Source organism: Volvox carteri (genome assembly GCF_000143455.1).
Source record: "Volvox carteri f. nagariensis unplaced genomic scaffold VOLCAscaffold_1, whole genome shotgun sequence".
Taxonomy (NCBI): domain Eukaryota; kingdom Viridiplantae; phylum Chlorophyta; class Chlorophyceae; order Chlamydomonadales; family Volvocaceae; genus Volvox; species Volvox carteri.
In genome coordinates this window covers 4,196,555-4,221,278 of record NW_003307545.1, presented here as the reverse complement: position 1 = coordinate 4,221,278, position 24,724 = coordinate 4,196,555, and the positions used below count along the sequence as shown (strand labels likewise).

The window sequence follows — 24,724 nt, the reverse complement described above, 5'->3', positions numbered from 1 at the left end:
GCTGCAGCCTGTTGCATGGCCGTGTGTATTTCAAACGGTGAGTATTAAGGGCACATGCCATCCGAATGCTGATGGTGCGGGGACAGGCTGGGATATAGGGGCTAAGTTAGGCTGCATTGTATGAAGCATGCGTCTGCAATTACGCTGTTCTTAACGGGAGCCACGGTCAACAGGTGGGCAGCAATCGGTGTTGCCGCTTCTAAAGTTTAGGGCTGTGTCGTTAATCCGGGAGGCAAAAATCTAAAGGTTCGCTACTTACCAATAGGTAACGTGCGATGGGCCTCGTTGAAGGTCTTGGTTTCCACAGTAGGGAGACGAGGCGGATGCTGGCACGTCAATTGTTTGTTAGGGCCCGTCTTGAGTGTTATTTGGGGCTGCTTGTTGCTTTTGAACGGGCAGGGAGCACTGGGCTTACTCGCAAGCTTATGTGGGTATGTGCAACTCTGTTGGGGCTGGTTTGGTAGGTTATGAGAATGTGTTCGTGTCGTGCGGAAAAATGCGACGGAGGCACAATTTCAGTGGCGCAGGGGTTTCATTGCCGCGGAATGAGATCTTAATGCCTAAGCCTCATGTGCCATTCGAAGTATCCGAAAATGCGTAATGTCGTTAACTAGATTAGCGGGATTCTCTTTCTTAACCAACATATAATCGGTTCGGCGAAAGAACGTCATATGACGTGCGAGCGCTGTAGACAGTAGCGGACTAGGTTGTCGAGACTACTCCGCGCAATGCGCTGTCGCACACACCGCCGCGCATACCACGCCCTCACCATTCGTTCGTTACCACCAACACCTTTCACTGTGCTGCTGCTTAATACGCGTTCGTTGCACCTACATCCACTGTCATCGCTATGGGCATCGTCCTTCGGTAACATTCCATTCCTTCGCTTCAGATTCAAACGTCATAACCGTGCATGCAGCTGACTCGTTCCTCTCGAGGCTCAGTACAGTGCGCGTCTAGCGTCATGCATACACGACTACAGATACAGCAAATATGCTTAGGTGCTGCACGCCCTCGAAGATGACATTGTCGATTCCGACAGAAAGCGAGACAAAATATATTCTTCGACTGTATAGGTGTGGATGCATCCCCATGCGGTCGGTCCTGCACATTCCACTGGAGGTGGGCGCTGAACCCACAAAAATCACTTCCTTCGCAGAAGTCGGCACTCGTGGCTAAGAGAGGATGTGAATGCACCGACCGGTAGCGATTGCCAGGCTAGTAGCCACAAAGGACGCCAAAATTCCCCACCTACTTCACACAAGCATAGTGCATGTCAACCGCGCCAATATCCCTTTTTGTAAGCGCTGTGCTGGATGCGAACAAAACTCTGTCATCACCGCAGCCCCAAAGATGAACTCGAGCATTCCTACGCCCAACCCTAAGGTCGTGACCCAAATCATGTTCGTCAATATATACTAGCCTCTCCACATGCGTGGGCTCAACTCTTCCACTCAATTTCCACGCCCTAAAACTGCATTCCAGAATCCACTCGAGCGCACGTACACAGTGGCGCCTCACCGCGCGTAGTAAGGTCCAAGGCTTCTTACTGCCAGCCCCGGGATGCCGTGGGGCTTGCGGTCCGCATCCGGATCCACCCAGGCCGCGGGGGCATACACCACAACTGTGCGGGAGGGAGCGTAAACCTGGGGAGGGCGAGAACGGAGGGGTGCAGACAGGTGGGCCGATGGCGGGTCCAAGCAATGCACAACTAGCGGAAACGAGCGGAGGGAGAAAGGGCGCGAGGTATGGAACAGGTGCTTTAATGAGATAAACATTGCAGCTGGGTACGGGAAAGGGGGGAAGGGGAGGGAGGCTGTCCAGGTGTCTCGTTGCCTGCTGCCCTGAAACCCACCATAAACGAGGAGGGCCTGTTGTCGTGGGGTGTGGGGGTGGCCACGAAGGTAACAGCAGCGTCCTTAGTGGCGTTGCGGTAGCCCCCAAACACCTCCTCGTCGCTGCTCAGGACAACCTGAGTTTTGGGGTAGGTTGGAGCGGTGGGCCGTTGTTGAACGTCCGGGGCAGAGCAGAGGTGGCCTAATTTCGTTTAACGGCACAGGTGGTGCATACCCAATTTGCAGGAGTGCACGCAGCCCAAAATACCGGCAACAACTTCCCCATCCAACAAGCAAGTGTGCGTCGAAACACAGGACTGCTTATGCGTATGTGCGTGCGTGGCCCTCACACCATCGGTGGGCATAATTCGTTTTGGAAAAGGTCCCGCAGAGCTCCCCATAGCCCTACCGCACACGTCGCGCAGTCTCCAACGCACCAAGAGCCTACTCCTCCGCACATCATACGGAATTACCTTGTACGGTCCATTGGCATTGCAGCCCACCCGGTAGTCCGTGTACGAGGTGGCTGGGTGGAAGTTGAACACGAACACCAGGTCGCCCCGCTCACACACAATCATCTTATCGGAGGAGTCAGCTCGGGAGACCCACTGATGGGGGGCGCACTGGAAACCGAAAGCCTGGCGGCGGGAAGGACGACGGGAGGGATTTGGTTCTTGCGAGAGATTGGCAGGACTGGATAGATGAAGTGATCGATGAACGGCCTCGTGGGACGTGGATAAATGAATGGATGGTTATCAAGGATGCTATCTATTGAACGATAACCTTTCCTGGGGTCTGGACCTGGCACTCAGACGCCACCGTCCCCGTACCTTGTCCAGGTGCATCATTGCCCGGTCGAAGGCGTTGAGCCAGCGGTACTTGAGGTTGGGGGAATCAGCGAGGTCCCAACGCCGCCGGCACTTGTCGAATGAGCCGCCGTTGCCTGTGGGTGCGGTGCCCCATGGGAAGTGAAGGGGAGCTGGGATGAGTGGATGTGGGTGGGGAAATGGTTGCACCCAGGGAAGGAACTGTTTCCGCAGCGCTGGCGGGCAAAGCTACTGCTCCTGCCGCCACCGCCGCTGCTGGACGGTGTCCGCTTTACCAACTAACCAGAGCCAGGTTACCTAAACTACGTAAAACTACCATGCAAAAACGGATGCCTTGTAGCGCAGAGTTGCAGTCGCATCACGTTTTTCCCATTCCCAAACTTCAGCCGAACTCCACCGCTACCAACATAATCCAGAGCGCCAGCGGTCAGCCAGCCAGCCAAGCAGCCATGTCCTCCCTTCCGCCTTCATGCCCGCAACAGCCGCTAACTCCCCGGCACGGGCCCTTAACCCCTTTCACCTAATAAGCGGCAGAGAATCCATCCCCTACAGGCTCCCTCCCTGCAGCTCCGAAACCCTCCTGCGGTACCCATCCCCCGCGGTGGCCCCCTCCCCAGCCACCCACCCGGTATGAGGCGACCAGTGGATGGGTCGTAGCTGTTGTCGCGAGGAAAGTCGATCCACTCAGGGTGCCCGAACTCATTGCCTGATCAGGACGGAAAGGGTTTGGGGTTGTGGATAACATGCAGGTACAAGGGTTTTGCTGGTCTCCCGAACGTGCAGTTGAGACGGCTGGCGGGCAGGCGGAGGCGAACAAGGGTGGGTAACAAGGCAACGGCCAGGATCGAGGATTCCAACCTAGGCGGATCATTTTGGATACCTGCAGCAACCGCGGGCCCCAACTGCGTCTCCGGGCGTGGTCAGACTCGATTGCGTCTGTCGCTGCTTTTTGTCGCGCCTACGCCGTCGCAACACCACCCCCCGACCCCACGTGTACGATACGAGCAAAAAGCCCGCGTTAGATTACAAATCTTTGCAGCGAAGTTTCTGCTTTTGTGCCCAAGCGGAGGTATCATCCCGGACAGTTGGGTTGCCTGGCTCGCCCGCATCCAGTCCCGGCTGTCCATTCCATCCCATTCCAGGCAGCCCCCTCTCAACCCCTCGCTCGCCTCACCCATGAAGTTGAGGTAGGACTCTCCCCCCAGCGCCAGTGTCACCAGGCGGATCATCTTGTGCAGCGCAATGCCCCGGTCGATGATGGTGGAGGCGGGACCAAGGCCAGGAACGGACTGGCGGAGGGCCGTGGGGGACCGGCGGGTGGGGCGGGGATAGGTGCGGGTTTTCTCATAGCAGAGGCACACGGGGGCAGATGCCAGCGAGATGGCGGGTGGAGAAAGGTCTACTACGAGGTCCACTTGGCGCCAACACACGTTCGTCGGATGACAGCTTCAAGCTCTCTATATGATGTGGGGGACAGGGGGGTCATATCTTCACCCTACTGCTACCCGGCAGACCCTGCCTTCCCCGGTTTTTCGGGACAACCTCATCCTGTCACCCTAGTCAACTTCTCAGTGGATCGCTCAGGTTCAGCACCCACCACCGGCATCCAACGGAATCTGCCGGATCAACGGTGGCTCAACTTCGCTCCTGGTCAGCTCGCAGGTCAACTTTATCCCAGGTCACCACCGTCCGTGGACTAGGGGCACTTTTACTTTCCACCATCGGAAGGATTTTCGACCCTGTCAGGTCTCGATCCCGGAACCTCCGGGGGCATCGGCGTGTGCTTTACCAGTAATGCCTGACCTATTTATGTAAAGTAATTCCTAAAGGGCTCTCGGTCAGGCGCAGGGACCGCGTCTAAGCACCATGTTCCGAACCGGGCCGCCGTACAACGACCCACCGTACCATGAAGTGGTACATTTCCTTGTCCATGAGCCAGAACGCAATGGTCTTGTCCCCCACGAGCGCCTGATCGTGACTCTCTGCGTAGGCCACACACGCCTCAGCGTACCTAGCCACACACGGGATGGGCACAAGCAGGGAAGGTGAGGTGTAAGGAATGATGAATATGTGCATCCTACCGTTGGCAAGCAGCAGGCGGCACTGGCCCCGGTCGCACAACCCTTTACACGTCCTCGTACACGTCCGACAAGGGCAGCTGACGGCCAGCAGCGGCAAATGAGCAGGTTGGTTTGCCTTGCCTCCAAGGAAAGTTGCGGCATGGCCTTAACCCCAAAAGGCCTAACACCACATTCACCACCACCACCACGCCCCACCGGTCTGTGTCAACCGGCTCTCACCTGCGGTTGGTGAGTGTGTGTGTGATGGTCCCCATGTCCCAGGCGAAGTCGTCATGCCCCTTCAATATGTCGATCCACTTGTCCGCTATGGCCATCTGCAGCCGGTAGTCGAAACCCACACCGCCCTCGTGCCACGGGCGGCAGAACGCGGGCATGCCCGACACATCCTCGCCTGGGAGGAACGTGCATACACAAATAAACACACAAGCACACATACATACATGCTCCTGCCTTGTACTTTTCTGACGCTCCTGTTTACGTGCTTACAAAGGTCTAGGTGTGTGTGTGTGTGTGTGTGTGTTTGTCAGGATGTGTCAATATGTGTGTGCTTCCTCACCACACATGGGCTGCCCGCGTTTGTATCCGGATCCGGATCCAGTTCTCCCCTTCTTGGTCCCTCCCACCCACCCACCCACCCCGCTCACCCGTCCTTCACTCACCTACGGTGATGCAGTTGGGGAACATGTCATGAAGCATGTTGTTGACCAGCATCAGGTACACCACGGCATCGACATCCGTGTTGAGACCGAAATACTCCTCGTAGTTGCCTGAGGAGGGGCAATGGGGCGGATGCGGGAGCCGGGGGGGCCGGCCGACAGCGTCTGAGAGGGAAGTGCTTGGCGTGTTGCGTGCACGTGCACGGGGCCCCATACGCCAATCAATCCATGTCTTCAGATGCATTCAGCAGACACCAGCACCAGCAAAAAGCAGCCAAGTAGCAGACGCAGCAACGCGCGAGCCACGGCGCGCAAAAGGTGTATGGAATATATATTTACCTGTGAAGGTGTACGACAAGCCGTGGTGGTGGTACATCATCGAAGTGACGCCGTCGAATCGAAATCCGTCAAACTTGAATTCGTCCATCCAGTAGCGGCAGTTTGACAGCAGGAAACGCAGCGTCTCCCAGTTGCCTGATCAGCCACGTCAGGACGGATAAAGCGGCAACCCGGGGTGTGGGGGAAGCCCGCAGCGCCGTGGCCGACGGACCCAGCATGTACAATCTCAGGTACGTGAGCAACGTCATCTCGACAGGGTAATGTAATAGGCATGTATGAAGTTAAATAAACTGGATCGCGTCAACAAAACGGCGTCAGCCGTACTGTGGTGCATGTATTTACGCGCAGTGGTGTAGGCGCGCCAGACAGGGGCAAGAAACCCAAATCCATGTCAGCAGGTGAACATGAACGGGTATATGGCGAAGCTACCAATCATCAGCTACCACCGTTTCGGTGAGCTGGGAGCACCGAATGGCTGAATGAGTGCAGCTGCTGCTCAGCACGCAACGCAGCCGGCGCGGGCCCCCCGGCGGGGACACAGGTAGCAGTGCTCGGGGCCGGGCAGGGCGGACAGGGCGCGGCAGCACCCGCCTGGTGGTCTGCTGGCACCTCTGGCTCCCGCCAGTGAGGCAAACCAGCGAAAGAAAAAACCCGGCCAGCTCAGCCCCAGCCCCAGCCCCACTCTAACCCGCCCAAACAAGCCTCACGCCTCCTCCCTCCCTCCCTCCCTCCCCCCGCCAGCCCCCACACCTCACCGTAGTCGAAGCAGCGGCTGTCCCACATCCAGTGGTAGCCCCGCGGGCCGCCGTGGAAGTACATGGCGTCAGTGCCGTCGAACATGTTGATGCCGTCGTTGGTGTTCTTGGAGGCGTGGCTGTGCACAATGTCCATCAGCACCTGGCACAGGAGAGGCAGGAGGGGGGAGAAAGTGTGTGCGGGAGAGAGAGAAGGGTTGGAGGTTGGGAGATTGGGGGTGAAGAGGGCGTTGGCGAAGATAGGGCGTGCGAGGCCAAGACTACAGGCTACCCGAACGCGCGCATGGGACCCACGGGGCACCTTGAGGGAGGTGGGAAAGGGGGTCGGGGGGTTGGAGGTTGAAGGAACGACAAGCGGACGCTGACGCGACCCAAATGCGCAACAGGACTGCCCCCCGGACACCTAACTTTCCTGTCTTTTCCCTTCATCACCTAAGAAAGAGAATGTGCGCGTGTGTTGAGGGGAAGGAGGGTGAGGGCACTCTGGATCCAGGCGAACGAAGGAACGGCGCACAAGGACCCCTCTCGACATGATAGGGGTTTCCTGGCCTCATGGCCGACGTGGCGTCCGTGGCGGTGGTAGCGGTGGTTATTGTTGCGCAAAACGGATGGTGGGTAGGTTACCGTCGGCGAATGAATGAAGCGAAAAGCCGATATACTCATAATAACATTCCACCCATCATCGCAAATCAATCCACGCTCCTTCACTATCTCATGACCACGACCACGACCACTACGACCCACACTCTCCCACCGACACCCCCCCCCGGGCAGGAAGTCGCCCACCACCCACCACTAGGCCCAGCCGATGTGCCTCGTCAATCAGCGCCTTGAGCTCCTCAGGGGTACCGCAGCGGCTGCTGGGCTGCAAAAGGAGGGGTGAGGAGGTAGGGACGGCGAACAGCCCACATATGAGTTACCAAAGAGGCATGAGGACATGTGATGCAAACAGGGGGGTTTATGGTCAGGGAACCCCCCGGGCAGGGGGTAAGGCGAACCATGAGCGAGTGACGCAGATACCAGGGCAGGGGGGAAAGACGAACCACACAGGGGGGAACGGGAAACGGCGTCAAAACCTATGCCATAACATGCGTATCGAGTAGGGCCAAAACAGCCGCTGCCCAAGTAACGAAGACAAGAGCCATATCAGCCTACTGTGCAGCCACCGAACCCTCATATAGCCCCAACAGCAGCTCGGTAGCTGCCGTAAACACAGCTGACCCAACCAACTAACCGCAAAGAAGTTGGTTACGTGGTAGCCGAACGACCCTGTGCACGGCACGGGGAGTGGAGGGCGACACAGACTTAGCGACGGGTTGGCAACCAGACGGTTGTACGGAGCGAAATGCGTCATCCGGATTTGTAGCCTGGTGTGAACTGAGAATGTTCAAGGGAGTCCAATGTCTGCAGGAGCCCGTTCGAAGTCTACATCCGTCGAGCCCCCTTCCTCTCCCTTCTCTCTCACCCCCCTCACACACATAGACACACACACATGTACGCTTCCGCCCCCTTCCCCCTGCCAGGGCAACATGCTTCGATGCCTTGCCTGAAGCCCGACAAGCGCCCAAACCACAAGCAGAGGCCACCGCCAACCTCCAGCGCCCTAACCTCCTCCCAACCCCGACCAATTCCCCAACCTGCTCAAGTTTACCCCCGCCTCCGTACCGTAATAGGCATGTTCCTGAATGGCCATGATCTGAATGGCGTTGTAGCCCAGCGCCCTCACCCGGGGTAGCACATCCCTCCGAAACTCCAGGTAGCTGTTCACCTTGGCCTCCTGACTGCTCATGCCCACGTGGCACTCGTAAATACGCAGAGCGCGGGGTCTGCAGGCGGGAAAGGATGATGATAAAGAATAATAATAAGAAGAAGCAAAATGCGATGATAAGCTGTCATGGATTGTCGCGAAGCCAGGTCGCAAGATGCGCCCGTCGCAGCCGCAGGCGAGGCCTCAGCGACACACATCCCAAGGGAGTGGGAGGGGTGGGTGGTGAGTGAGCGAGCGAGATAAAAAGAGTGCGCGGACAGACGGGGCACAGAGAGCGTGGTGGAAGGCAGGGTGGGAAAGTGGGTGTGTGCCGCACACAGGGTAGGAGTGCTGGAACGTGGGGGTTATTGGGCGCCGCATGCGTTGCCGTATATGTCGTACCTGGGAGGGCGGGGGTATCGGAAGACGTACTTCTTGTCAGAGTCGATCTCCCCAGGGGCGCCCGACTCGGGGGGGTCCCAATACACACCTTTGGGGTACGTACGTATGTATGCATGTAGATATGGTTTGGCAGCGGCAGCAGGGGCAGCACGGGCCGGCAGAGGAGCGGGGCGGTGGCGGCGGGGGAGTCACAGAGCAGCAGGGGAGAGGTATCCCAAAGGGGGGTGAAGACGAAGGAGGACATCTCATTGGTTTCAAACAGCTCCTGGCACCTGGATCCTAAAATGCGACAAAAAGGGCTCTAAAACCCTCTTCACCGCTTTCACCGCCACCACCACGTCACTACCAATATCACCCCAGTATCAACACGCCCCAATCCCCAACCAATCACCGTTATTAAACTACCTCTCGGCCCAACCCCCAACCAATCACCGTTGAACTGTATCTCGTTCCAGGCCTGTGTGGCCCATCTGATCCATGCGGGTATGCGCTCCACCCAGCACCCATCCGCCGTCTCCAGCCGGCACTTGAGCTTGGAGCGGTGCGGCAGGGCCGGGCTGCCGTCGGGGCTATCAGGCAGGAACAGCTCCCACACGCCGTAGCTGTTCTTGAAGGCCCAGTGGTTGTCACGGGGGCTCCAGCTGTTGAAGTCGCCCACCAGGGCCAGCGCCTGAAGGGGCGGGGGGGGGGCATGTGATCATCCACGCTCCTCGCAGCAAATGGTCAGCTGCTGAGAGCCGACATCCGACATCTGATTCAATGAAAGGGGGGGCCCTAAGGGGGGTTTGGAAAAAGGTTAGGGAAAAAAGATATTAACCCGGAGGGCGGAAGCGGAGGCGGGAGAGGCTGATGGGGAAAAGGCACGCACACAGACCTGGACGTGACCCCAGCAGGCGGAAGGCAGGTAGAGAGAAGGTTGGAATGCAAAGACGGGAAATGAACTAGGGGTTTCTTCAGCTGGGGTGGGTCAATAGGTGTCCAGGATCAGCCCTAGCCAGTCCCGAGCTCCCCCAGTCCGAAAGCATTATGCGGTAGCATGGAGCTGTAAAGGGGTGTACCTTCCACGCGCGCACACACACACACACATTCACACACACACACACATTCACACACACACACACATTCACACACACACACATTCACACACGCACCTTGGCCCCCGGCGCCCACTCCCGATACCAGATGCCCTTCCGACCCTGGTGCTCTCCACGGTTGAGACCAAAGCGCATGTAGGCTGCATGGCGGTTGGGTGGGAATCATGTGCGAGAAGGTGGAAGTGAGCTGGGGGGTGGGTAGGTGGGTGGGTGAGCATGCATATTGGCAGGCCACCAGCACCCAGCAATGGCGCCCGACACCACATGTGTTCTGGGCTTGATGTTGGCTTTGGGTTTGAAGTTATGCTGCTCCACTCGGCACACCACGCGGCCGTTATTACGTCCCCACCCAGACCGAATTGGAGCTTCTCGGCCCAATCCCTCCTTTCGCCCGGCCGCAACCCCACGATCCCCCAATACACCTTCAGTTGCCCTCCCCGACCCCTCACCCCGACCCACATTTGGTGAAGTTGTCCAGGCCCCCCTCGTTGTCATCAATGGCTTTCCTGATCTCCCGCAGTCGCCGCCACCGGTACTGCGCCGACGAGGGGGGGATGAACGGGAGGGTGGACGGGAGGGGGAAAGCTGCAGGGCTGGGCTGGATTAGGCCGAGACCAGTATGTATGTTGTTACAGGGTGGTATAGCTCCACCAGCGGCCCCCTTTCCCGAGGCAGTCCCTGCTCTCCCCTGCGAGAGGGGCACCCTAATCCATTCACTCCAGTATGTTGGCCTGCTGTCCGCGGACAAGGCGAGCCGGGCCGTCATCACGGGCCATAAACCCCCTTAGAGGCTGAGGAAACGCCCCTGCCTTGATTACCTGTGCCGCGCCGCATATAGGCACATTCTCGTAATGCTTTGCTCTTACCCTGATCCCCTCTTCGTCCGCTGACATGGACATGATTCGTACGCCGCCACCGGACATTGGGGGGAGGGAACGGGAAAGACTGGGCCCCATCCGCCGGCGTGGCCAGGGCCCTCCCTCACGTCCGCACGTCCTCATAGGTATGCAGGCCTTCCCGCCCTTCCCCGCTGCCGCCGCGACTAAAAGTACACTCGGCCTGCACCCCACACCCACGTCACCAAGGCCGCCCGAACCTGGCCCCGCTCACCCTGAAATGGTCGGCAAAGTTCCACAGCGCCGAGTCCCATGTGAAGCATTCCGTTCCATCGTGGCCCGGTATGGGGCTGATGCTGCCGTACTGGTCGGTGTACACGTAATCGTACGGCACCTGCTCGGCAAGGGGAAGGCACAAACGCTATGGGGCCCCCCTTTTTTGCAATTTCCGGCTTTGGTCATGCGGTACGCTGGATGGTGCGAAGCAACGGCTAATGGACCCAGTGATTGCCGCCTCTGGGCAAGTACGGAATTCGGGGTATAGAGTACGGCATCCCGACACACCTGAGTCCCAGCATACCCGGGCACTGCGACTTTCCATCCTCACGGCCGGATTTAACATCGCGTTCCCAACAGTCGGTTGTAATACACGCAAAACTGCATTTAACGGCCCCAGCGCGACGCTGTAAGCCCTGACCCAGATCGGATTTTGATCTGGACTCAGATAGCATGCGGCTACGGAGCCCGGCAGCAGCGAGCCGCACCAAACCGTCACACGACATGCACACGCATCCCTCCGGGAAGGGAACGGACGCGGGGCATCACCGTCCTGAGCGGATCGCCCTGTGGGTGCATGCCCGCGGGCCTCCTCACTGCATGCTGTAGCCGCCAGCTTGCTCTGACGTCCCTGCTTTCACTGCCTGCCTGAGCTGCCGTGGATGCTTTGGCACAGGGCCCTGCCACCACATGACCGCGGTGGGGCGAATGTCTAATATGGCGTAACGTGGTGCAATGCGGTAGGTTGACGGTGTCCGGGTGCAGGGCACGAGGTTTGCCTTAGCACAGCAGCGGGCAGTATCCTGATCTGCTCATGGTCAGCAAGTCCACAGCACTGCCCTCCTGGTGACAGTGTTCTTCCTAGGGACCATTCTGTCTTGCCGTAATCTGCGGCTGGCAACTTCTTCGATCCACGACTGCACTACAAGGCGACTTGGTCGCCCTGCTTCCTTTCCATTTCCTCCACCTCACCGGAGGTTAAGCTGATCCGGTTTGGCCGCTTGGGCTATTTGGGTTTTCGTGTTTGAGCTCTGCCACATACGGTATGGGGTGCGGCTCCGTGCATGCCACCGGCCTGTGCCCGGGCCCACCTCTAACTCCGGGCTCCAGAAGTCCTCGGGTTGCGTGGGCATGATTCCCGGCACGCTCTCTGGCGGGGGAATGGGGATCCTGGCTGTTTGCAGCTTGGCCTCCAGCTGTGCAATTGCTGCTTTGGCCTCCGCCACGGTTGTCTTCAGCAAGTCGTTTTCTTCCTGCAGGACCTCCAAGGCGCTGGCCTGGTCAGCACGGAAAGCAAAGGGCGATGCCGCTGTGCACACCGTTCGTCGGTTTGATCCTGCGTAAACATCAGGCGGTGCCCTTCCTTACCGATAGTTACTGGCTAGGCCCGTTCCCACGCGCGATTCCGTTGCGTGGACCAAATCAGTCCCAGACAGCGGTGCAGGCATGCAAAATGATTTGCTTTGATGATAATGACATGTTGCAACAAGCTTCATTTGACGGATTCCGATGGGAAATCCTAGCTTGAGGAATCCTTACCCCCAACCACCAGCGTCTCCCTGGTAAGCAAAGACGTGCTTCCTCTTGCTCCTCTGTAAAATTGATGTTTACCGAGCTGCTGCATCGTGTGCAGCAAGTTCCCCAAAGGGTTTGCCTGCTTGCCAGACTCTTTCCAGCAAATATCGCAACAATCAGAGAATTTTCACTAGCGTGATCCTCAATAGACAGAAGAAAGTAACTATAAATGAAAGCGAGGATGTAAGGTTTAAACCTTTCGTCATGTCAATCGAACCACCAACTGCCGCATGTTATGGACTCCCCAAAAGATCAAATCGAACAGTTTGCTATATTATTCGCCGTGCACATAAATCGCCCGTGTCCTGAATTGCAGTCACAGTACACTCTTCACGTTTCCGATCGTCATCACCTCTATGTTGCGTGATCACTGTCAACGTGCCACGTCATGAGGAAAGGCTCCGCGCAAGCCTTTAATAATGTCGTAAATAAGTCATATCCATAATATAAGTGGTTCACCGCGAGCGAGCGCCTCAAAAATTTCTTGTGCCTGTTCGGACAATCAGGCGGCGGAGCCGCTGTACAGTGAGGCGCCCTTCGCCTCCCGCAAAGCGCCTATACAAGCTTACCCACTATCACCAAACAAGCTTTTAACCCCCAGCGTCATACATGCATGATCCCAGATATTCCTTGTGTTCGCTTAGCCTCCCAAACGAGAGCTCGCGCTTGGCAACCCGACGAACGGCGAATCTAAGCGTCCATACAGCAGATCCCCTCCCCCCACTCCCCTCCCCCAATCTCTCAACCATCATCCCCGATCACAAATCGCACTGCCCTCTTTATGTGTCCGTTTTTGCCTTCTTAACTCCGAGCAGCTGTTTCATCGCCTCGTACGACACCATGCGGATGGCGTTCTGCGGCACCACCTTCACTGAGTTCGCCACCCAGCCGCGGTAAAACCCACGCACACCCTCGCGCGCCCAAATCGTCTGGAAGGCGTCCAGCTGGTTGCGGTACGCCTGTCCCTTCATCTGCATGCGCCGCCGGATGGTGTCCAGAGGGTAGCAGACGGACGCCGCAAAGGTGCCGGAAGCACCGCCCACCAACAAGTTGGCTACCGAGGACTGAGGCCTGTACGGCAGGTGGGGCGCATTTACACCAGGTAAGCGGGGGAAAAGGGGAGACACCAACGGAAAAGTGAGGCCAAGAAGCAAAGTAGCGAACAAGCCTTTCATGCGGTGCGAGACGGTGTATAGACCCCAAATTGCGACAAGGGACCGAGAACTCGTAACATGCAGACTCTAGCGCCAGCCACGCCGGCTCCCTCCCATGGCACAACCTCATCATCTCCGATGCATCCCAAACTCCATTTCGCACCTCTCCCCGTGATACAGCCATTTCTTGATCAAATCGTAGCTTGCAAAGTTGAGGGCCGCATATGGCGCAATACCGATGAGGGTGGGCACCAGGCCCTTGTACAGCGAGATGAGGCCCTCAGTGCGGGCCATCATGGTGGCAGCGTGGATGGCGCCTGCAGGACACAAAGCACAGCGTCGTCAAGTGCGGAAGAAAAGTTCAACACCAACGGTAAGCTGACAGATAGGGTGACAGATGCCACACCGATCTACGGGTTAGTTTTTACCCCGCTGTCCTTCACCACCTATAACCCTCCCTCTGTGCGTTCCTTACACCTAATGTGCGCGATGTAAACCTTCCCCCAGAACGCATAACGCCATCGGCACGGCAAAAACAGGTCCTACGAGTACATGTCATCATTGCCTTAGCGGTCCATGTTCGTACCTTTATACGGATGGTTTGGCAGCGCCAGGCGCAGCCGTACCGTGTCCAGCGGGTGGGTAAGGGCGGTGGCGGTCATGCCCGCACATGCGCCCGCCAGCAGTCGCCGCGGCACTGTCAGCTCGTGGTGCTCGTCGGCCAGCAACCGCTTATATGTGTCATTAGAGGCAAGCTGGGGAGGGGCAGTTGGAAAAAAGAGGCTGAGCCGCGTGTCTGTGTGCGGGTGCGTGCGTTACCCTCGTTACGCGGTGCGTGCGTTATTCTCGTCAGGCAAGGAGAGGCATTATATACGTAGTTGTGCTTGCCCATGTGGGCTTGCACAGGCTGCGGTTGGCGGGCTGAGACATTGGAAGAGCTCCGCGGGGATCCAGCACTGCAATTCACAGACCGATGCTTCTCATCTATTCAAAGCTCACGAAGCAATCGAGTCAGTCTGGCCGGATCGGTCCGATCCGCTGCTGATAAGCCAACAGCTCACGTTTCCAAACCATAAGCCCCGCACGTGTGAACGTACGACCCTTTACGAGCCAACCAATTGCCACGGCCAGCCCAACATGCAGGCCGGCTTCTGCTTTCAGCCGCGTGGCCATTCGAGGTTGCCGCCTGAAGAGCCGACCCATTTCCTACCTGTGCCCACAGCATCTCTGCCGGGACCAACAGCTGCCGGCGCCTATTCACTTTGGGCCTTTTGAACCCATGGATCATTACCTGCGCTGCCGAGTAAGGAAAGATGCGGATGATGTTGACACCGTTGCCCTTCCAGAAAGCCAGGAAGCCCTCCTCCCTGCGGCGGCAGCAGCAGCACAAGAGCATGGGCGAGCGGCCCAGGAAGGAAAACAGTGCTGAACAGGATGCCAGACGATTACTAGGACCGAATGCGAGGGAAACACTCCCGAGTCTGAAGGAGATCGCAAGAAAAGCAACATATTCTGACGATAGATGACTCGATGAGGTCCTAGGGCTCCGGGCTTAGGAGCAGCCCTGTGAGCGGACAGCTTCACCGGATGTAATTCCTACAGAGATGTGCCAGCAGCGACACGGGAACGTGCGCTGTGTAACAGTGAAAAAAACCAGCACTGCTGGCCCCAACTGACCCGCATGCATAACAGCCATCGGGTTGCCATCAATCAGCACATGCTGTCAGGCTGTTTTGTGCACCCGGGGTACTGGAGGCTGAGTAGTCTTGGGCTTCCAAAGTAAGGCAGCACTGGCTGCCGTATTCCACGCTAAGAACTAGATGTACTTTATGAGGTGAAGTTCGTCCACGCCGGTTCATGCGACCGGTCGCGTGCGGTCGCGTGCAGCTATGACTGGTTGCGTGCAGCTATCCGTGCACAGAGGCTGCAGTAACGCCACCTGACCCTGATATTCCGCTGCGGCTGTGGCAGCGCTGGAAGCTAGAAATGTCAAAGTTTAACGCTGCTGGTGGGGGAATACCGTATGCGGGTGCAAACATTGCGGAAAGCGCGGAAAGTGGCAGTCGGGCCTCAGGCAGCCTTCCCCAGGCCCTGCGGTTTCTTCTCACCGCAAAATTTTCAGGCCCGCCTGTCCCACGCCAGTGTACGCTGTGGGTGACGTGCCGGGCCCCGCAACGGCCTGTGGTTGGGATGAAAGACCGGGGATTTATGGAGTTCGGACGGGTTACAGCAAGTACTGTAGGTGCAACAGCCGCACTTGAACTTGAAAGAGCAGTTTGATGCGGTCCAGAGGTGCTGTACAGGTACGTGCTATTGCTCCAGCCATTCCTCCGGCAAAGAACATCCTGCAAACAGGGCGCAACCTGCGTCGTCCGTTGCGCCATCAAGGGAACGGACGCAATGTGTCTCTACCAACCTGGAGCTATCCAGCACATTGGATTGCTTCTTAGCTTCTACCATGATGACTCTTAATTATTCCTAGGGACTCAAACGGTTTGCAGTCCAAAAGCACAAACTGAATGCGTTGATGTGCGAAATTAACAAGGACACAATTGTGTGCCCATGAGAGAAATAAGTTATTAGGGCCTGCAAAAATGAAAATGCGTTGAATATGATGGACTGCGCATAAGTCCGCGAGATGACTTTACGGTCGTACATAGCTAACCGGCAACCGTTTAAACTCCGAATTATGCTTGGTGAATTAATTAACATTAAAGCTGTGACTGCAAGGTGCATAATAATTTTACGCCTCCTTACAAGCTCTGATAGACCGCTGAACCTTGCGGAGAGCGAGACTGCAATACTATATCGTATTACTATTCGTCACGATCCATTTCATGTCATCTTGTACGTATATATTATAGTTTGTTTCGGTTTAACGTTTGATTATTTGCTTGTGGCGGGCGGACTGACAGCTTTCTAGCCTTCTCCTGACGTATACCCCGCTCTGTAGCCTCTCAAAAGCATCCTCTAAGACAAGTCTGTTGGATATGGGCAACACTTGCACCTGCTTTGAAAAGGGCCCATGGGAATTCCACTCGGAGGTCCAATCTTCCTATCCTGAGATGACCGAGGTGTACCAAGACATGACGCAGCCGCTGCCCCACTATTTTATATCATCTGGTCATAACTCGTATTTGACGGGCGACCAGCTGTTTGCGAGTGCCGGAACGGCAACTATCGTGAAGGTGTGAAGTATTTTAGCTCAACAGCCCGACAAGAGCGTGAGAGGCAAAAAGGATATTCCTATGTCGAATTGCTGCCCCTTAATACCCCAACAGAGCTTGCAGTCAGGTTGCCGCGTCATTGAGCTGGATGTGTACAACGGTCCCATATGCAAGCATGGGGGCACCTTGACTTCACCAGTTAGCTTTAAGGTACGGAATGTTTGTGGCCCAGATTACCTACTTGGGCAAGATGCGATTGTTACAGTGGACCCCGAACGGGTCGAGTGCAGCGCCCATAGGAGCGCCTCCCGCACAACACTGTGGGCCTTATTCAAAAAGAACTCGGCCAGGCCGTACTAACTTCACTGGACACACGGCCTCAGTTAGTACGCTTAAACAGAAAATTGAGGCTCCGATGTGCGCCCTCAAACTTCGTCATTGTATATCGGTAAACGGCAAACAACCATGTCTGCGTCATTGACATATAAGAAAGGGTGATTGTGAGGTACATGATCCCAATGTATGGGCAACCAAGTAATCCAGTTTGTACGGAGGCCTTCCGTTAGGTTTTGGTTACGTACACGGAATGCCAATAAATTCTGTCAGTTTTTTGGTGTGCGGCTTTATGCACCAACGGCAAAGACCTTAGCCAAAAACCAAGGTTGAAAGCGCTTGGTTATAGGCCGGATTTTCAGAAGCCAGCGGGGCGGAACCCTTGCACCTCTAGTACCTGGCCGTGCTTTGGGCCATCCTCAGTGCTGCTCCATCTTCAGGTAGCCGCAGCGGCCCTGTTGCAATTATCGCCTTCGCTGCTGGTGCTGCAATGACTGTGGTTGCAGGAATGCATCGAAGCCATCGGGCGCGCCGCTTTCGTAGCCTCCCCATACCCAGTCATCATAACCATGGAAAACCATGCGAACAAAGAAAACCAGGTGCGGTGGTCTGAGGGCAGGACAGGGGGTAAGCATGAACGGAAAGAAGGATGCCTGGGATGGAACGTGAGGGGCCCGACGGAACGAAGGAGGCAAGGGGCTGTGAGGGTAGCAGGTGTCGTGAAAGCCGACTAACCTGAGTGGTGCTGCCGATTGGGTCGCGCAGTGGGCGGAAGGCGGCAACTGAACCAGATGGAGAAGTTCCCTCAACGGAAATCTGGATCCTGACATACATACATAAAATACAGACAGACATACTTGCTTACTTACGGTAGAAGGAGCCATAACGAGTGACCTGGGTGCAGGATGAGACAGCTGACCGGGTGTAAGAGACTCCGCTGAACACTCGCCGACCTGCCGCCTCACGGCCTTCCAAAGGAGTGTACAACTTACGTGCAAATCCGCCCCCGCCTATCCCTGTCAGTGCGCCCAATCCGTCATTTCTTCCCTCCTCTCCCTCCTTTCCCAGGTACGTTATTTATGTCCCGGTTCCTTCCCATCCCTTCCCTTCCCTTCCCTTCCCTTCCCTTCCCATCCCTTCCCTTCCCTTCCCTTCCCTTCCCTTCCCTTCCCTTCCCTTCCCTTCCCTTCCCTTCCCTTCCCTTCCCTTCCCTTCCCTTCCCTTCCCTTCCCTTCCCTTCCCTTCCCTTCCCTTCCCTTCCCTTCCCTTCCCTTCCCTTCCCTTCCCTTCCCTTCCCTTCCCTTCCCTTCCCTTCCCTTCCCTTCCCTTCCCTTCCCCCGATGCGTTGACATCCCTTCGGGAGCTCCAGGCTGAGATGGCAAGCATCCTGCGCAGGACGCTGGGGGACCGCCTCTTCGTGCCGGATCCCCACGACAGCCGGCGGGAGTACCTGTCCCCCGCTCAGCTTATCAACAAAATCCTCTGTCGCAGCTCGGTAGGTGGGTCGGTAGGTGGGTCGGTAGGTGGGTCGGTAGGTGGGTAGTGAGGTGCTGGGAGAAGGTAGCGGCTGAGGAGGGCGGGGCTGCCGGGCGTGGGGGGAGGGCCGAACGAGGAGAAAGGCGCGGATGACGTGCAGGGGCGTTCTCGCATGACGCCTTCCGGTGCCGCGAGATAAGCATCCGCGAATTGTACATATCCTTCTGGCTCGGCTCGTTCCCCTGCAGGTCAGCTAGCTGTGCTTGCTTGGCCTGTGCCGTCGTTTGTTCCACGCGCTTATGGCGTTTATAACATAACACCCACTTCCGCGCGCATCATATATAGGCCTGCTTTTTCCATCCCGGGTCAACGCCGGGATAGCATTAAGTATTTGCACAGCATTTACAGCTGCTGCGTTCATCCGTGCATCCTTGGCATGCAGATCAAGGACTCTGGTGACTACGACCCGGACTTCAAGGAGCTCATTTACATACGCAACACCAAGTGCTCTACGCTCGGCGACATGATCAAGCGGGGTGAGCTGGGTCCTGCAGACTTGTGGTTGGGGGTGGCGCGGGAGGTGTAAAGGAGGCTTGTGGGAGTGCGGGAAGTGTGAGTGTGAGGTGACGGGTCGGTTAGGGGAACGCAGGCTACGGAAACCTGACCTGGCTTTCAATCCTGTGAAAGCATGAGCGAGCATCAGCGTGTTGGATTGATGTGCGCGCGGGGTATTCTAGGAGGTGACTGGGGAGTGTGGAGTTGGAGCCCGAGGCGTTCTGTCCGCTTTGGTGCGGGGAGTGGTGGGGCCCGGGGGTGTAGCGTGCCGGCACGGTTGGAACGTGCCACATCCGGTAGTTTCATCCGGCCACCGGCTGACCGCGCATCGCTGCTGATGCCAGTCGGAACCAACATTGGCATTGAGGCAGATCTATCTATCTCTCTGTGTGTGTCTGTGTGTATGTGTATGTGCCTTGACGGCCACCGGGTGGGATGTGAGGCGTGCGCTGCGTTTAACATACTACATGTCCCCCTCCCCCTTCCCCTTGTTGTCCGCGCTACACCGTACCGCCTTGCTGTTGGCGCTTCTGATGCTGCTGCTGTTGCTTCTGATGCCACCGGCAGAGCAAGTGGTGTCATCGTCATTTGAGGAGTCGGCGATGCCCCAGGTAATATTATTATTGTTGTTGTTGTTGTTGTTGTTCCCATCGCGGCGGTGCTGGTGTTGGGGAGGGTGTTTGGGAGTGCGGTGCCGCAAGGTAAGGTGGGGTGGGGTGGGGTGGGACAGCAAGCGTGCACCACGTGCGCTTCCTTCCGATGACGCATGCTTGTGCCGTCCTCATTCTTTTGCTAGGGCACGTCAGCAGGCAGCCGGGCGGTAGCCAGTTCCCGTGTGGTGCATGTGCATTGCGCCCTTGCACTCAGCCTGCCAGGCACCCAAGCCCTATCGCGGTGCACCCTATTGGGGGCCCACACGGCATACTGCGAGTGGCCTCCGCCCTCAGACCCGCTCTCGGCTGCCTTTCGCTGGATAGCACCCCCCCTGGGAATGATCAGCTCCCAGGTCCAAGGCTCTCCTGCTTTGGCCCCACTTACCGTTGGAACCAGCACCCCAGCTGCTGCTGCCCGTCCCCCGTGGGCCTTGAGAGGTGTTCCCTTGTGCGTCCTGCCCCCTCATTTCATTTCCCCTTTCCCTCAACGCCACTTCTCACTTCCAAGTCATCCTCCCCTCGCCATCACCGCTCCATGACGCCGCTCGCCTCCGCAGTCCGACGAGCTGGGTCCCGATGACTCCATGAAGAAGGCGGAGCGACAGAAGGAGAAGCTCTGTTCAAAGGGAGGGGACTGGAAGAAACGCCTGGAGCCCCGCCCCCAACCCGACAAGCAGCAGCAAACTGCCGACGGAGCCGGCGACGACGGGCTGCTGGGTGAGGATCCTGAGGACGCAGTGCTGCCTGGCGAGGAGGGCATGGTGGCTGGTTCCCTCCAGGAGCTGTACACCTTCACTTCCAGGCACCTGGCGCGAGTCTACCCGGCGATGTGGCGTGTCACGTCGGGTAATTACAACCCTATGCGCGCCTGGGTGCGCGGGGCCAGCTTGGCGGCCCTGAACTGGCAGGTGTGGGACAAGGCGCTGTGGTGTAATGAGGCCAAGGTAAGGGTGAGGTGGGAATAGGAGGCGAGGGAGGGTGGCAGGGTGAGACGTGGGGGGTTGTGGTGGTGGAGAGCAGGCGGAGAGGGTGGTGCAGGGTGCGGAGGAGGTTTAAGGGAGGTGGGGTTGGGGAGTTGGGTTCCACACTGCAGTGGGATGCTGTGCGGTGCTGTGCAATGTGATGCGGGACGTGCCTCGGGGAGGTCTCAAGGGCTCATTAGGATGATGTGGGCCGCGGAAGGGGGAACGAAGTGCTGGCTGGCTAGCGCGCGGGTTGACATGATGAGGGAAGGTGGGTTGCTGCAGGTGGGTGCCGCAACTTCCTACCTTCTTTCCCTTCTGTGCTCTCTCCTCATTGCCCTGCCCTCGTTTCCTACACGTTCTCGCTCCCTCCCCCTGCTCGCACCCTCGCTCCCTTCCTCAGTTCAGTGACAACGGGCGGTGCGGCTACGTGCTGAAGCCCGAGTGGATGCGGGCACCCGAGGGAAAGCTGCCCCAGCGGGAGCCGCGCACACTGGTGGTGCGAGTGCACAGCGCCCACAAGAACCAGGGCAAGAACTGTTGCATGTTCAAGGACGACTTGTTCGTCAAGGTATGGCCCTGGGGCTGGGCCTGGGGCTGGGGCTGGGGTGGGTGGGTCCTCGTAGGCGGCGTATTCGTGATGCTGCCCCCCCCCGGCCCCCCGCACATTTAACCTCTCAATCCTCGGCATGGTATGTGCTGGCATGTGCTTCCAGTTCGCGCGCACCCTCCCGCCCGTTCCCTTCCTGGTCCGACTCCCCAAGAGCCAGCAGCCGCTCAGGTTCGCTCAGGTTCCTTACAGCATTCTCACTCCCCACGGCACGTCCCGGCACCAGTCCCCGTCCCTGCCCAATCCCTCCTGCGTTCCACCGTGTCTCGGTTCTTAGTGGATTAGCTGTCGTACAGTACGGCACACGCATCGCCCATATAGACGCGCTAAGCCGCTCTGCCAGCGTCTTGAAAGGCCTTTTTAGCGGCCAGCTACCACACTTATCTCTTCTCCGCTCCCCGACCCGGCCCTCTCCGCGCACGCCGGGCCCCGCCCCACACGCCCGTCCGCACGAAGATCAACATATGGGGTATGCCCTGCGACTGCGCCACGCGCAAGACGCACACCGCCCACGACACGGGTCGTCTTGAAGTAAACAAGGACTTCCACTTCCCGGTGCGCTTTCCGGACATGGCGGTGTTGTGCATCACCCTCAAAGACGACGACTCGCCGGTGATCGGGGGAAAAGGTGGGTTCGGGTTTGGGGGAGCAGGTGGAAGTGGTGGCTCGTTTGGCGCAGGTGCGGTTGCGGCCATTATCACTACCACTGCCTTAATGGGCTGACTGCGCGCGTTGTTCCCATTGCCGTTTTCATTTGGTCTCGTACGTCCCACACCATGGGGTTTGCGTAGGGAGTTGTGCTCTGGGCATTGCTCGCTTGATGCCGATTTTCGGAAACCACCCTCCCTACCACTCCTATTGGTTGTGCCGGGCACGGCCCGCTGTGTAGCAGCACTGATGGCCTTCCGACCGCAACCCCCAACCTGCCAACGCGCGCTGCGCCCCTGCTCCGTCCTTGGGGAACGCTGCCCAAGCTCCCATGCGCACACCTCGCACCGCGCCGCCGTGTGCTATTGGCGTCGCTGCCGCATGATGCCCCCAGCCCCTCTTATCTTTGGGGCTCCTACAGCACTTTAGTACTTGTCGGCAGTTGACTCCTCCTCCTTGCTTTTGCATCATATAATGCCCCTCTCCTCCCTCATGTCGCTGTTCCCAGTTCGCAATGCCGTGGCCGACACTCTGGGCTACTTTGCCCTGCCCCTGGCCACGCTAAAGGAGGGCGACTACAAGCTGTCGCTCAAGGACCCGACCACGGGTGAGGTCCAGGACGCCGGGAAGACCTGGGTCAAGGTGCGGCTGCACTGGGGGGAGGGTGGGAGGGGGGAGGAGCCGGAGGGCCGGGAGAAGGGCAGGGCCAAGGCTGCGAAGCCGGCAGAGGCGGAGGCGGGAGCTGTGGCTGCCAACCCTGCGTATGCTGGACCTGTTACGTGATTGTGTGGGGGTTGGTCGGCAGAATGGGGTGGGCGGGGTTCGGGGGCGAAGAGGAAGCTGTGCGGTATGGGCTGCCAGCATCTGCGGGTGGACGGTCCCACGCAGCTTTGCTGGCAAGTGCGAATAACGGGATATTCCTGGCGCGGGGTCAGGTAGGGAAGGGTAGGTAGGGTAGGACAAGGAGATGTCGGAATGAATGTCGGGGGCCGAAATTACGCCCTTACCCTTTCCTATGTGCATGTGTACGTTATCCGTATATGCGCGTCAAAAAATATGGCTGGCTTGGCTTGATGGATGGATGGATGGATGGGTTGATGGATGGATGCTGTATGTTCCCAAAGCAAGTTATCCTTATCGCATGGATGTACACACACGCACACACACATAAATGGTGCGCAAGCGGAAATGAATGGATCACTTTGGTGCGCAGGATTTTCTGCGTTTTTTGATTAGTTTTTTTGTGTGTGTATGTGCGCGCATGCGTATATATCTTTGGAGCGACGTAACGTGCGCGAACTTGTGCCACCCGGTCTCACGGAGAGCATGCACATGCACATACGCATATGCATCTCGTCACACCGACGAGCGTGCGCTAATTGTCTTTACCGCGCCATATCAAGAAGCGCTGACGCTGCTTTCGTATTATTAGTATTATACTGATGATGTTGTCCGGAGGACATCTAGGGGGTTTGCTCTTTCGCATGAGCGTTGCGTCACCACACGGGGTAAGCGGCAAGCGGAGGGAGTGCAATCGCGGGCGGGGGCCTCCTGTGTGAGGCGCCGAGCCGCACAAACGGTGTGGCGACGGGGCAGCGGCGGCGACGGCGGCGTGTGCGCTTCTGTCGGCCTGGCTGCAGAGATCTGCACAGACGTGATGCGTTTGCTAGGGTGTTGTTTGGGCAGTCGGCAGAGCGGCAAGGAGGGAGCAGGTCATTCTTTGCATCCGCACAGGAAGGCACACACACGGCGTTCTGTTACGACTTGCGAAAAGAAATCGCTGCTGGCGCTTTACCTATGACCCGAGGACGAATGGAGGAAGAGCCCCGTTCACGAGATCGAAGGCAGGGCCCACTTATTTTTGGGCTGCTGGGTTGGGTTGCTTCAAGCAAAATTGCTGTAGTTATCATTTGCGTAATTGTGTATATATGTGTGTGTGCGTGCGTTACACCTTTAGTTGCGTTGCTTTCCGAAGGCGTAACGTAACTTAACGTGCATTGCGTTATCATGTCCATGAGTCGTCCTATGACAAGCGCATAGCGCATGCACGAACAGGCCGTACGTGCCGCTGGCGCGTACTGAGGGAAAGAGCCAATAGCCACCTGAAGTTGGTGCTTCTTGAAACCACGAGTTTCACTACTTCTCGTGGCCATGTCCGACAAGCACGTCTTCGCGAGCAATGGAAGGATTCCCATGTATGGTGCGGTGGACATCCATCTCTTGCTGGCGGATTTGGCGTCTGCCGTTGTTACTTCCCTCGTTGCCGCGGTCGCAGCTGGCGGCGCTGGGCGGTTGCAGCCACTGCGGCAAACGATATAACGCAGCTTGCATGGGAACGGTTTCGTTCCCATCAGTTCGACTGAGCAACCGGTTATGGAAATAGGGACAGCACCCGCTGGATTTTGTGTGACATCATCCCGTTCGGCCACCAGCAGTGTGCGTTTTAATGAACCGAGCCGCGGGCAGGAAGTGGCGTGCATGATGTGGTACACATGAGCATCCTTATCGGAGGAAGAAAGCAGTATACAATAAAGAGGAGGAAATGTTGAGTCCATACATCACGTCGGAGCGGGCTGAGGTAGCCGGCGGTGCTGACGCGATAGCAGCGGATAGACCAGGTTGATTGTTTGGTACCCGGGGCAAAGTTACCTCAAAGCACCTACAGCCCTGCTGGCTTACTCGTATTAGGAGGTGGGTTGCGATATTAATGTGGCAGCAGGCCACGGCGGGAAGCCTGTAGATG

The 24,724-nt window shown here is 57.6% G+C and overlaps 3 protein-coding genes across 3 annotated transcripts; 1 reads left to right on the top strand and 2 right to left on the bottom strand.

The window, feature by feature from the left end:
- Nucleotides 1-1,517: 1,517 nt before the first annotated feature.
- Nucleotides 1,518-12,104, bottom strand: glgb6 (1,4-alpha-glucan branching enzyme II; the record flags this gene model as incomplete). The annotated part of the gene is made up of 20 exons (XM_002945838.1): nt 11,940-12,104; nt 10,847-10,966; nt 10,196-10,271; nt 9,794-9,876; nt 9,075-9,312; nt 8,643-8,730; nt 8,159-8,319; nt 7,728-7,762; nt 7,287-7,358; nt 6,494-6,635; nt 5,739-5,873; nt 5,403-5,510; nt 4,963-5,134; nt 4,568-4,673; nt 3,837-3,951; nt 3,288-3,368; nt 2,666-2,778; nt 2,309-2,473; nt 1,856-1,972; nt 1,518-1,646 (listed from the first exon to the last, which is right to left on the bottom strand). Exons 1-20 carry the CDS (start codon nt 11,979-11,981, stop codon nt 1,518-1,520), a joined length of 2,298 nt encoding a protein of 765 aa, XP_002945884.1. The 5' UTR covers nt 11,982-12,104.
- A 1,098-nt stretch (nt 12,105-13,202) lies between these two features.
- mitc13 (mitochondrial substrate carrier) lies at nt 13,203-16,133 on the bottom strand (the record flags this gene model as incomplete). The annotated part of the gene is made up of 7 exons (XM_002945837.1): nt 15,994-16,133; nt 15,835-15,922; nt 15,686-15,756; nt 14,869-14,944; nt 14,164-14,332; nt 13,741-13,894; nt 13,203-13,494 (listed from the first exon to the last, which is right to left on the bottom strand). Exons 1-7 carry the CDS (start codon nt 16,035-16,037, stop codon nt 13,203-13,205), a joined length of 894 nt encoding a protein of 297 aa, XP_002945883.1. The 5' UTR covers nt 16,038-16,133.
- Nucleotides 16,134-16,642: 509 nt separating this feature from the next.
- Nucleotides 16,643-22,764, top strand: VOLCADRAFT_86296 (uncharacterized protein; the record flags this gene model as incomplete). Its single annotated transcript, XM_002946186.1, has 12 exons — nt 16,643-16,765; nt 16,859-16,954; nt 17,584-17,676; nt 18,447-18,572; nt 18,996-19,089; nt 19,676-19,814; nt 19,984-20,209; nt 20,319-20,705; nt 21,127-21,331; nt 21,440-21,504; nt 21,790-21,961; nt 22,490-22,764. The coding sequence occupies 12 exons, from the start codon at nt 16,643-16,645 to the stop codon at nt 22,762-22,764; spliced, it is 2,001 nt and encodes a 666-aa protein (XP_002946232.1).
- Between the last annotated feature and the right edge of the window lie 1,960 nt (nt 22,765-24,724).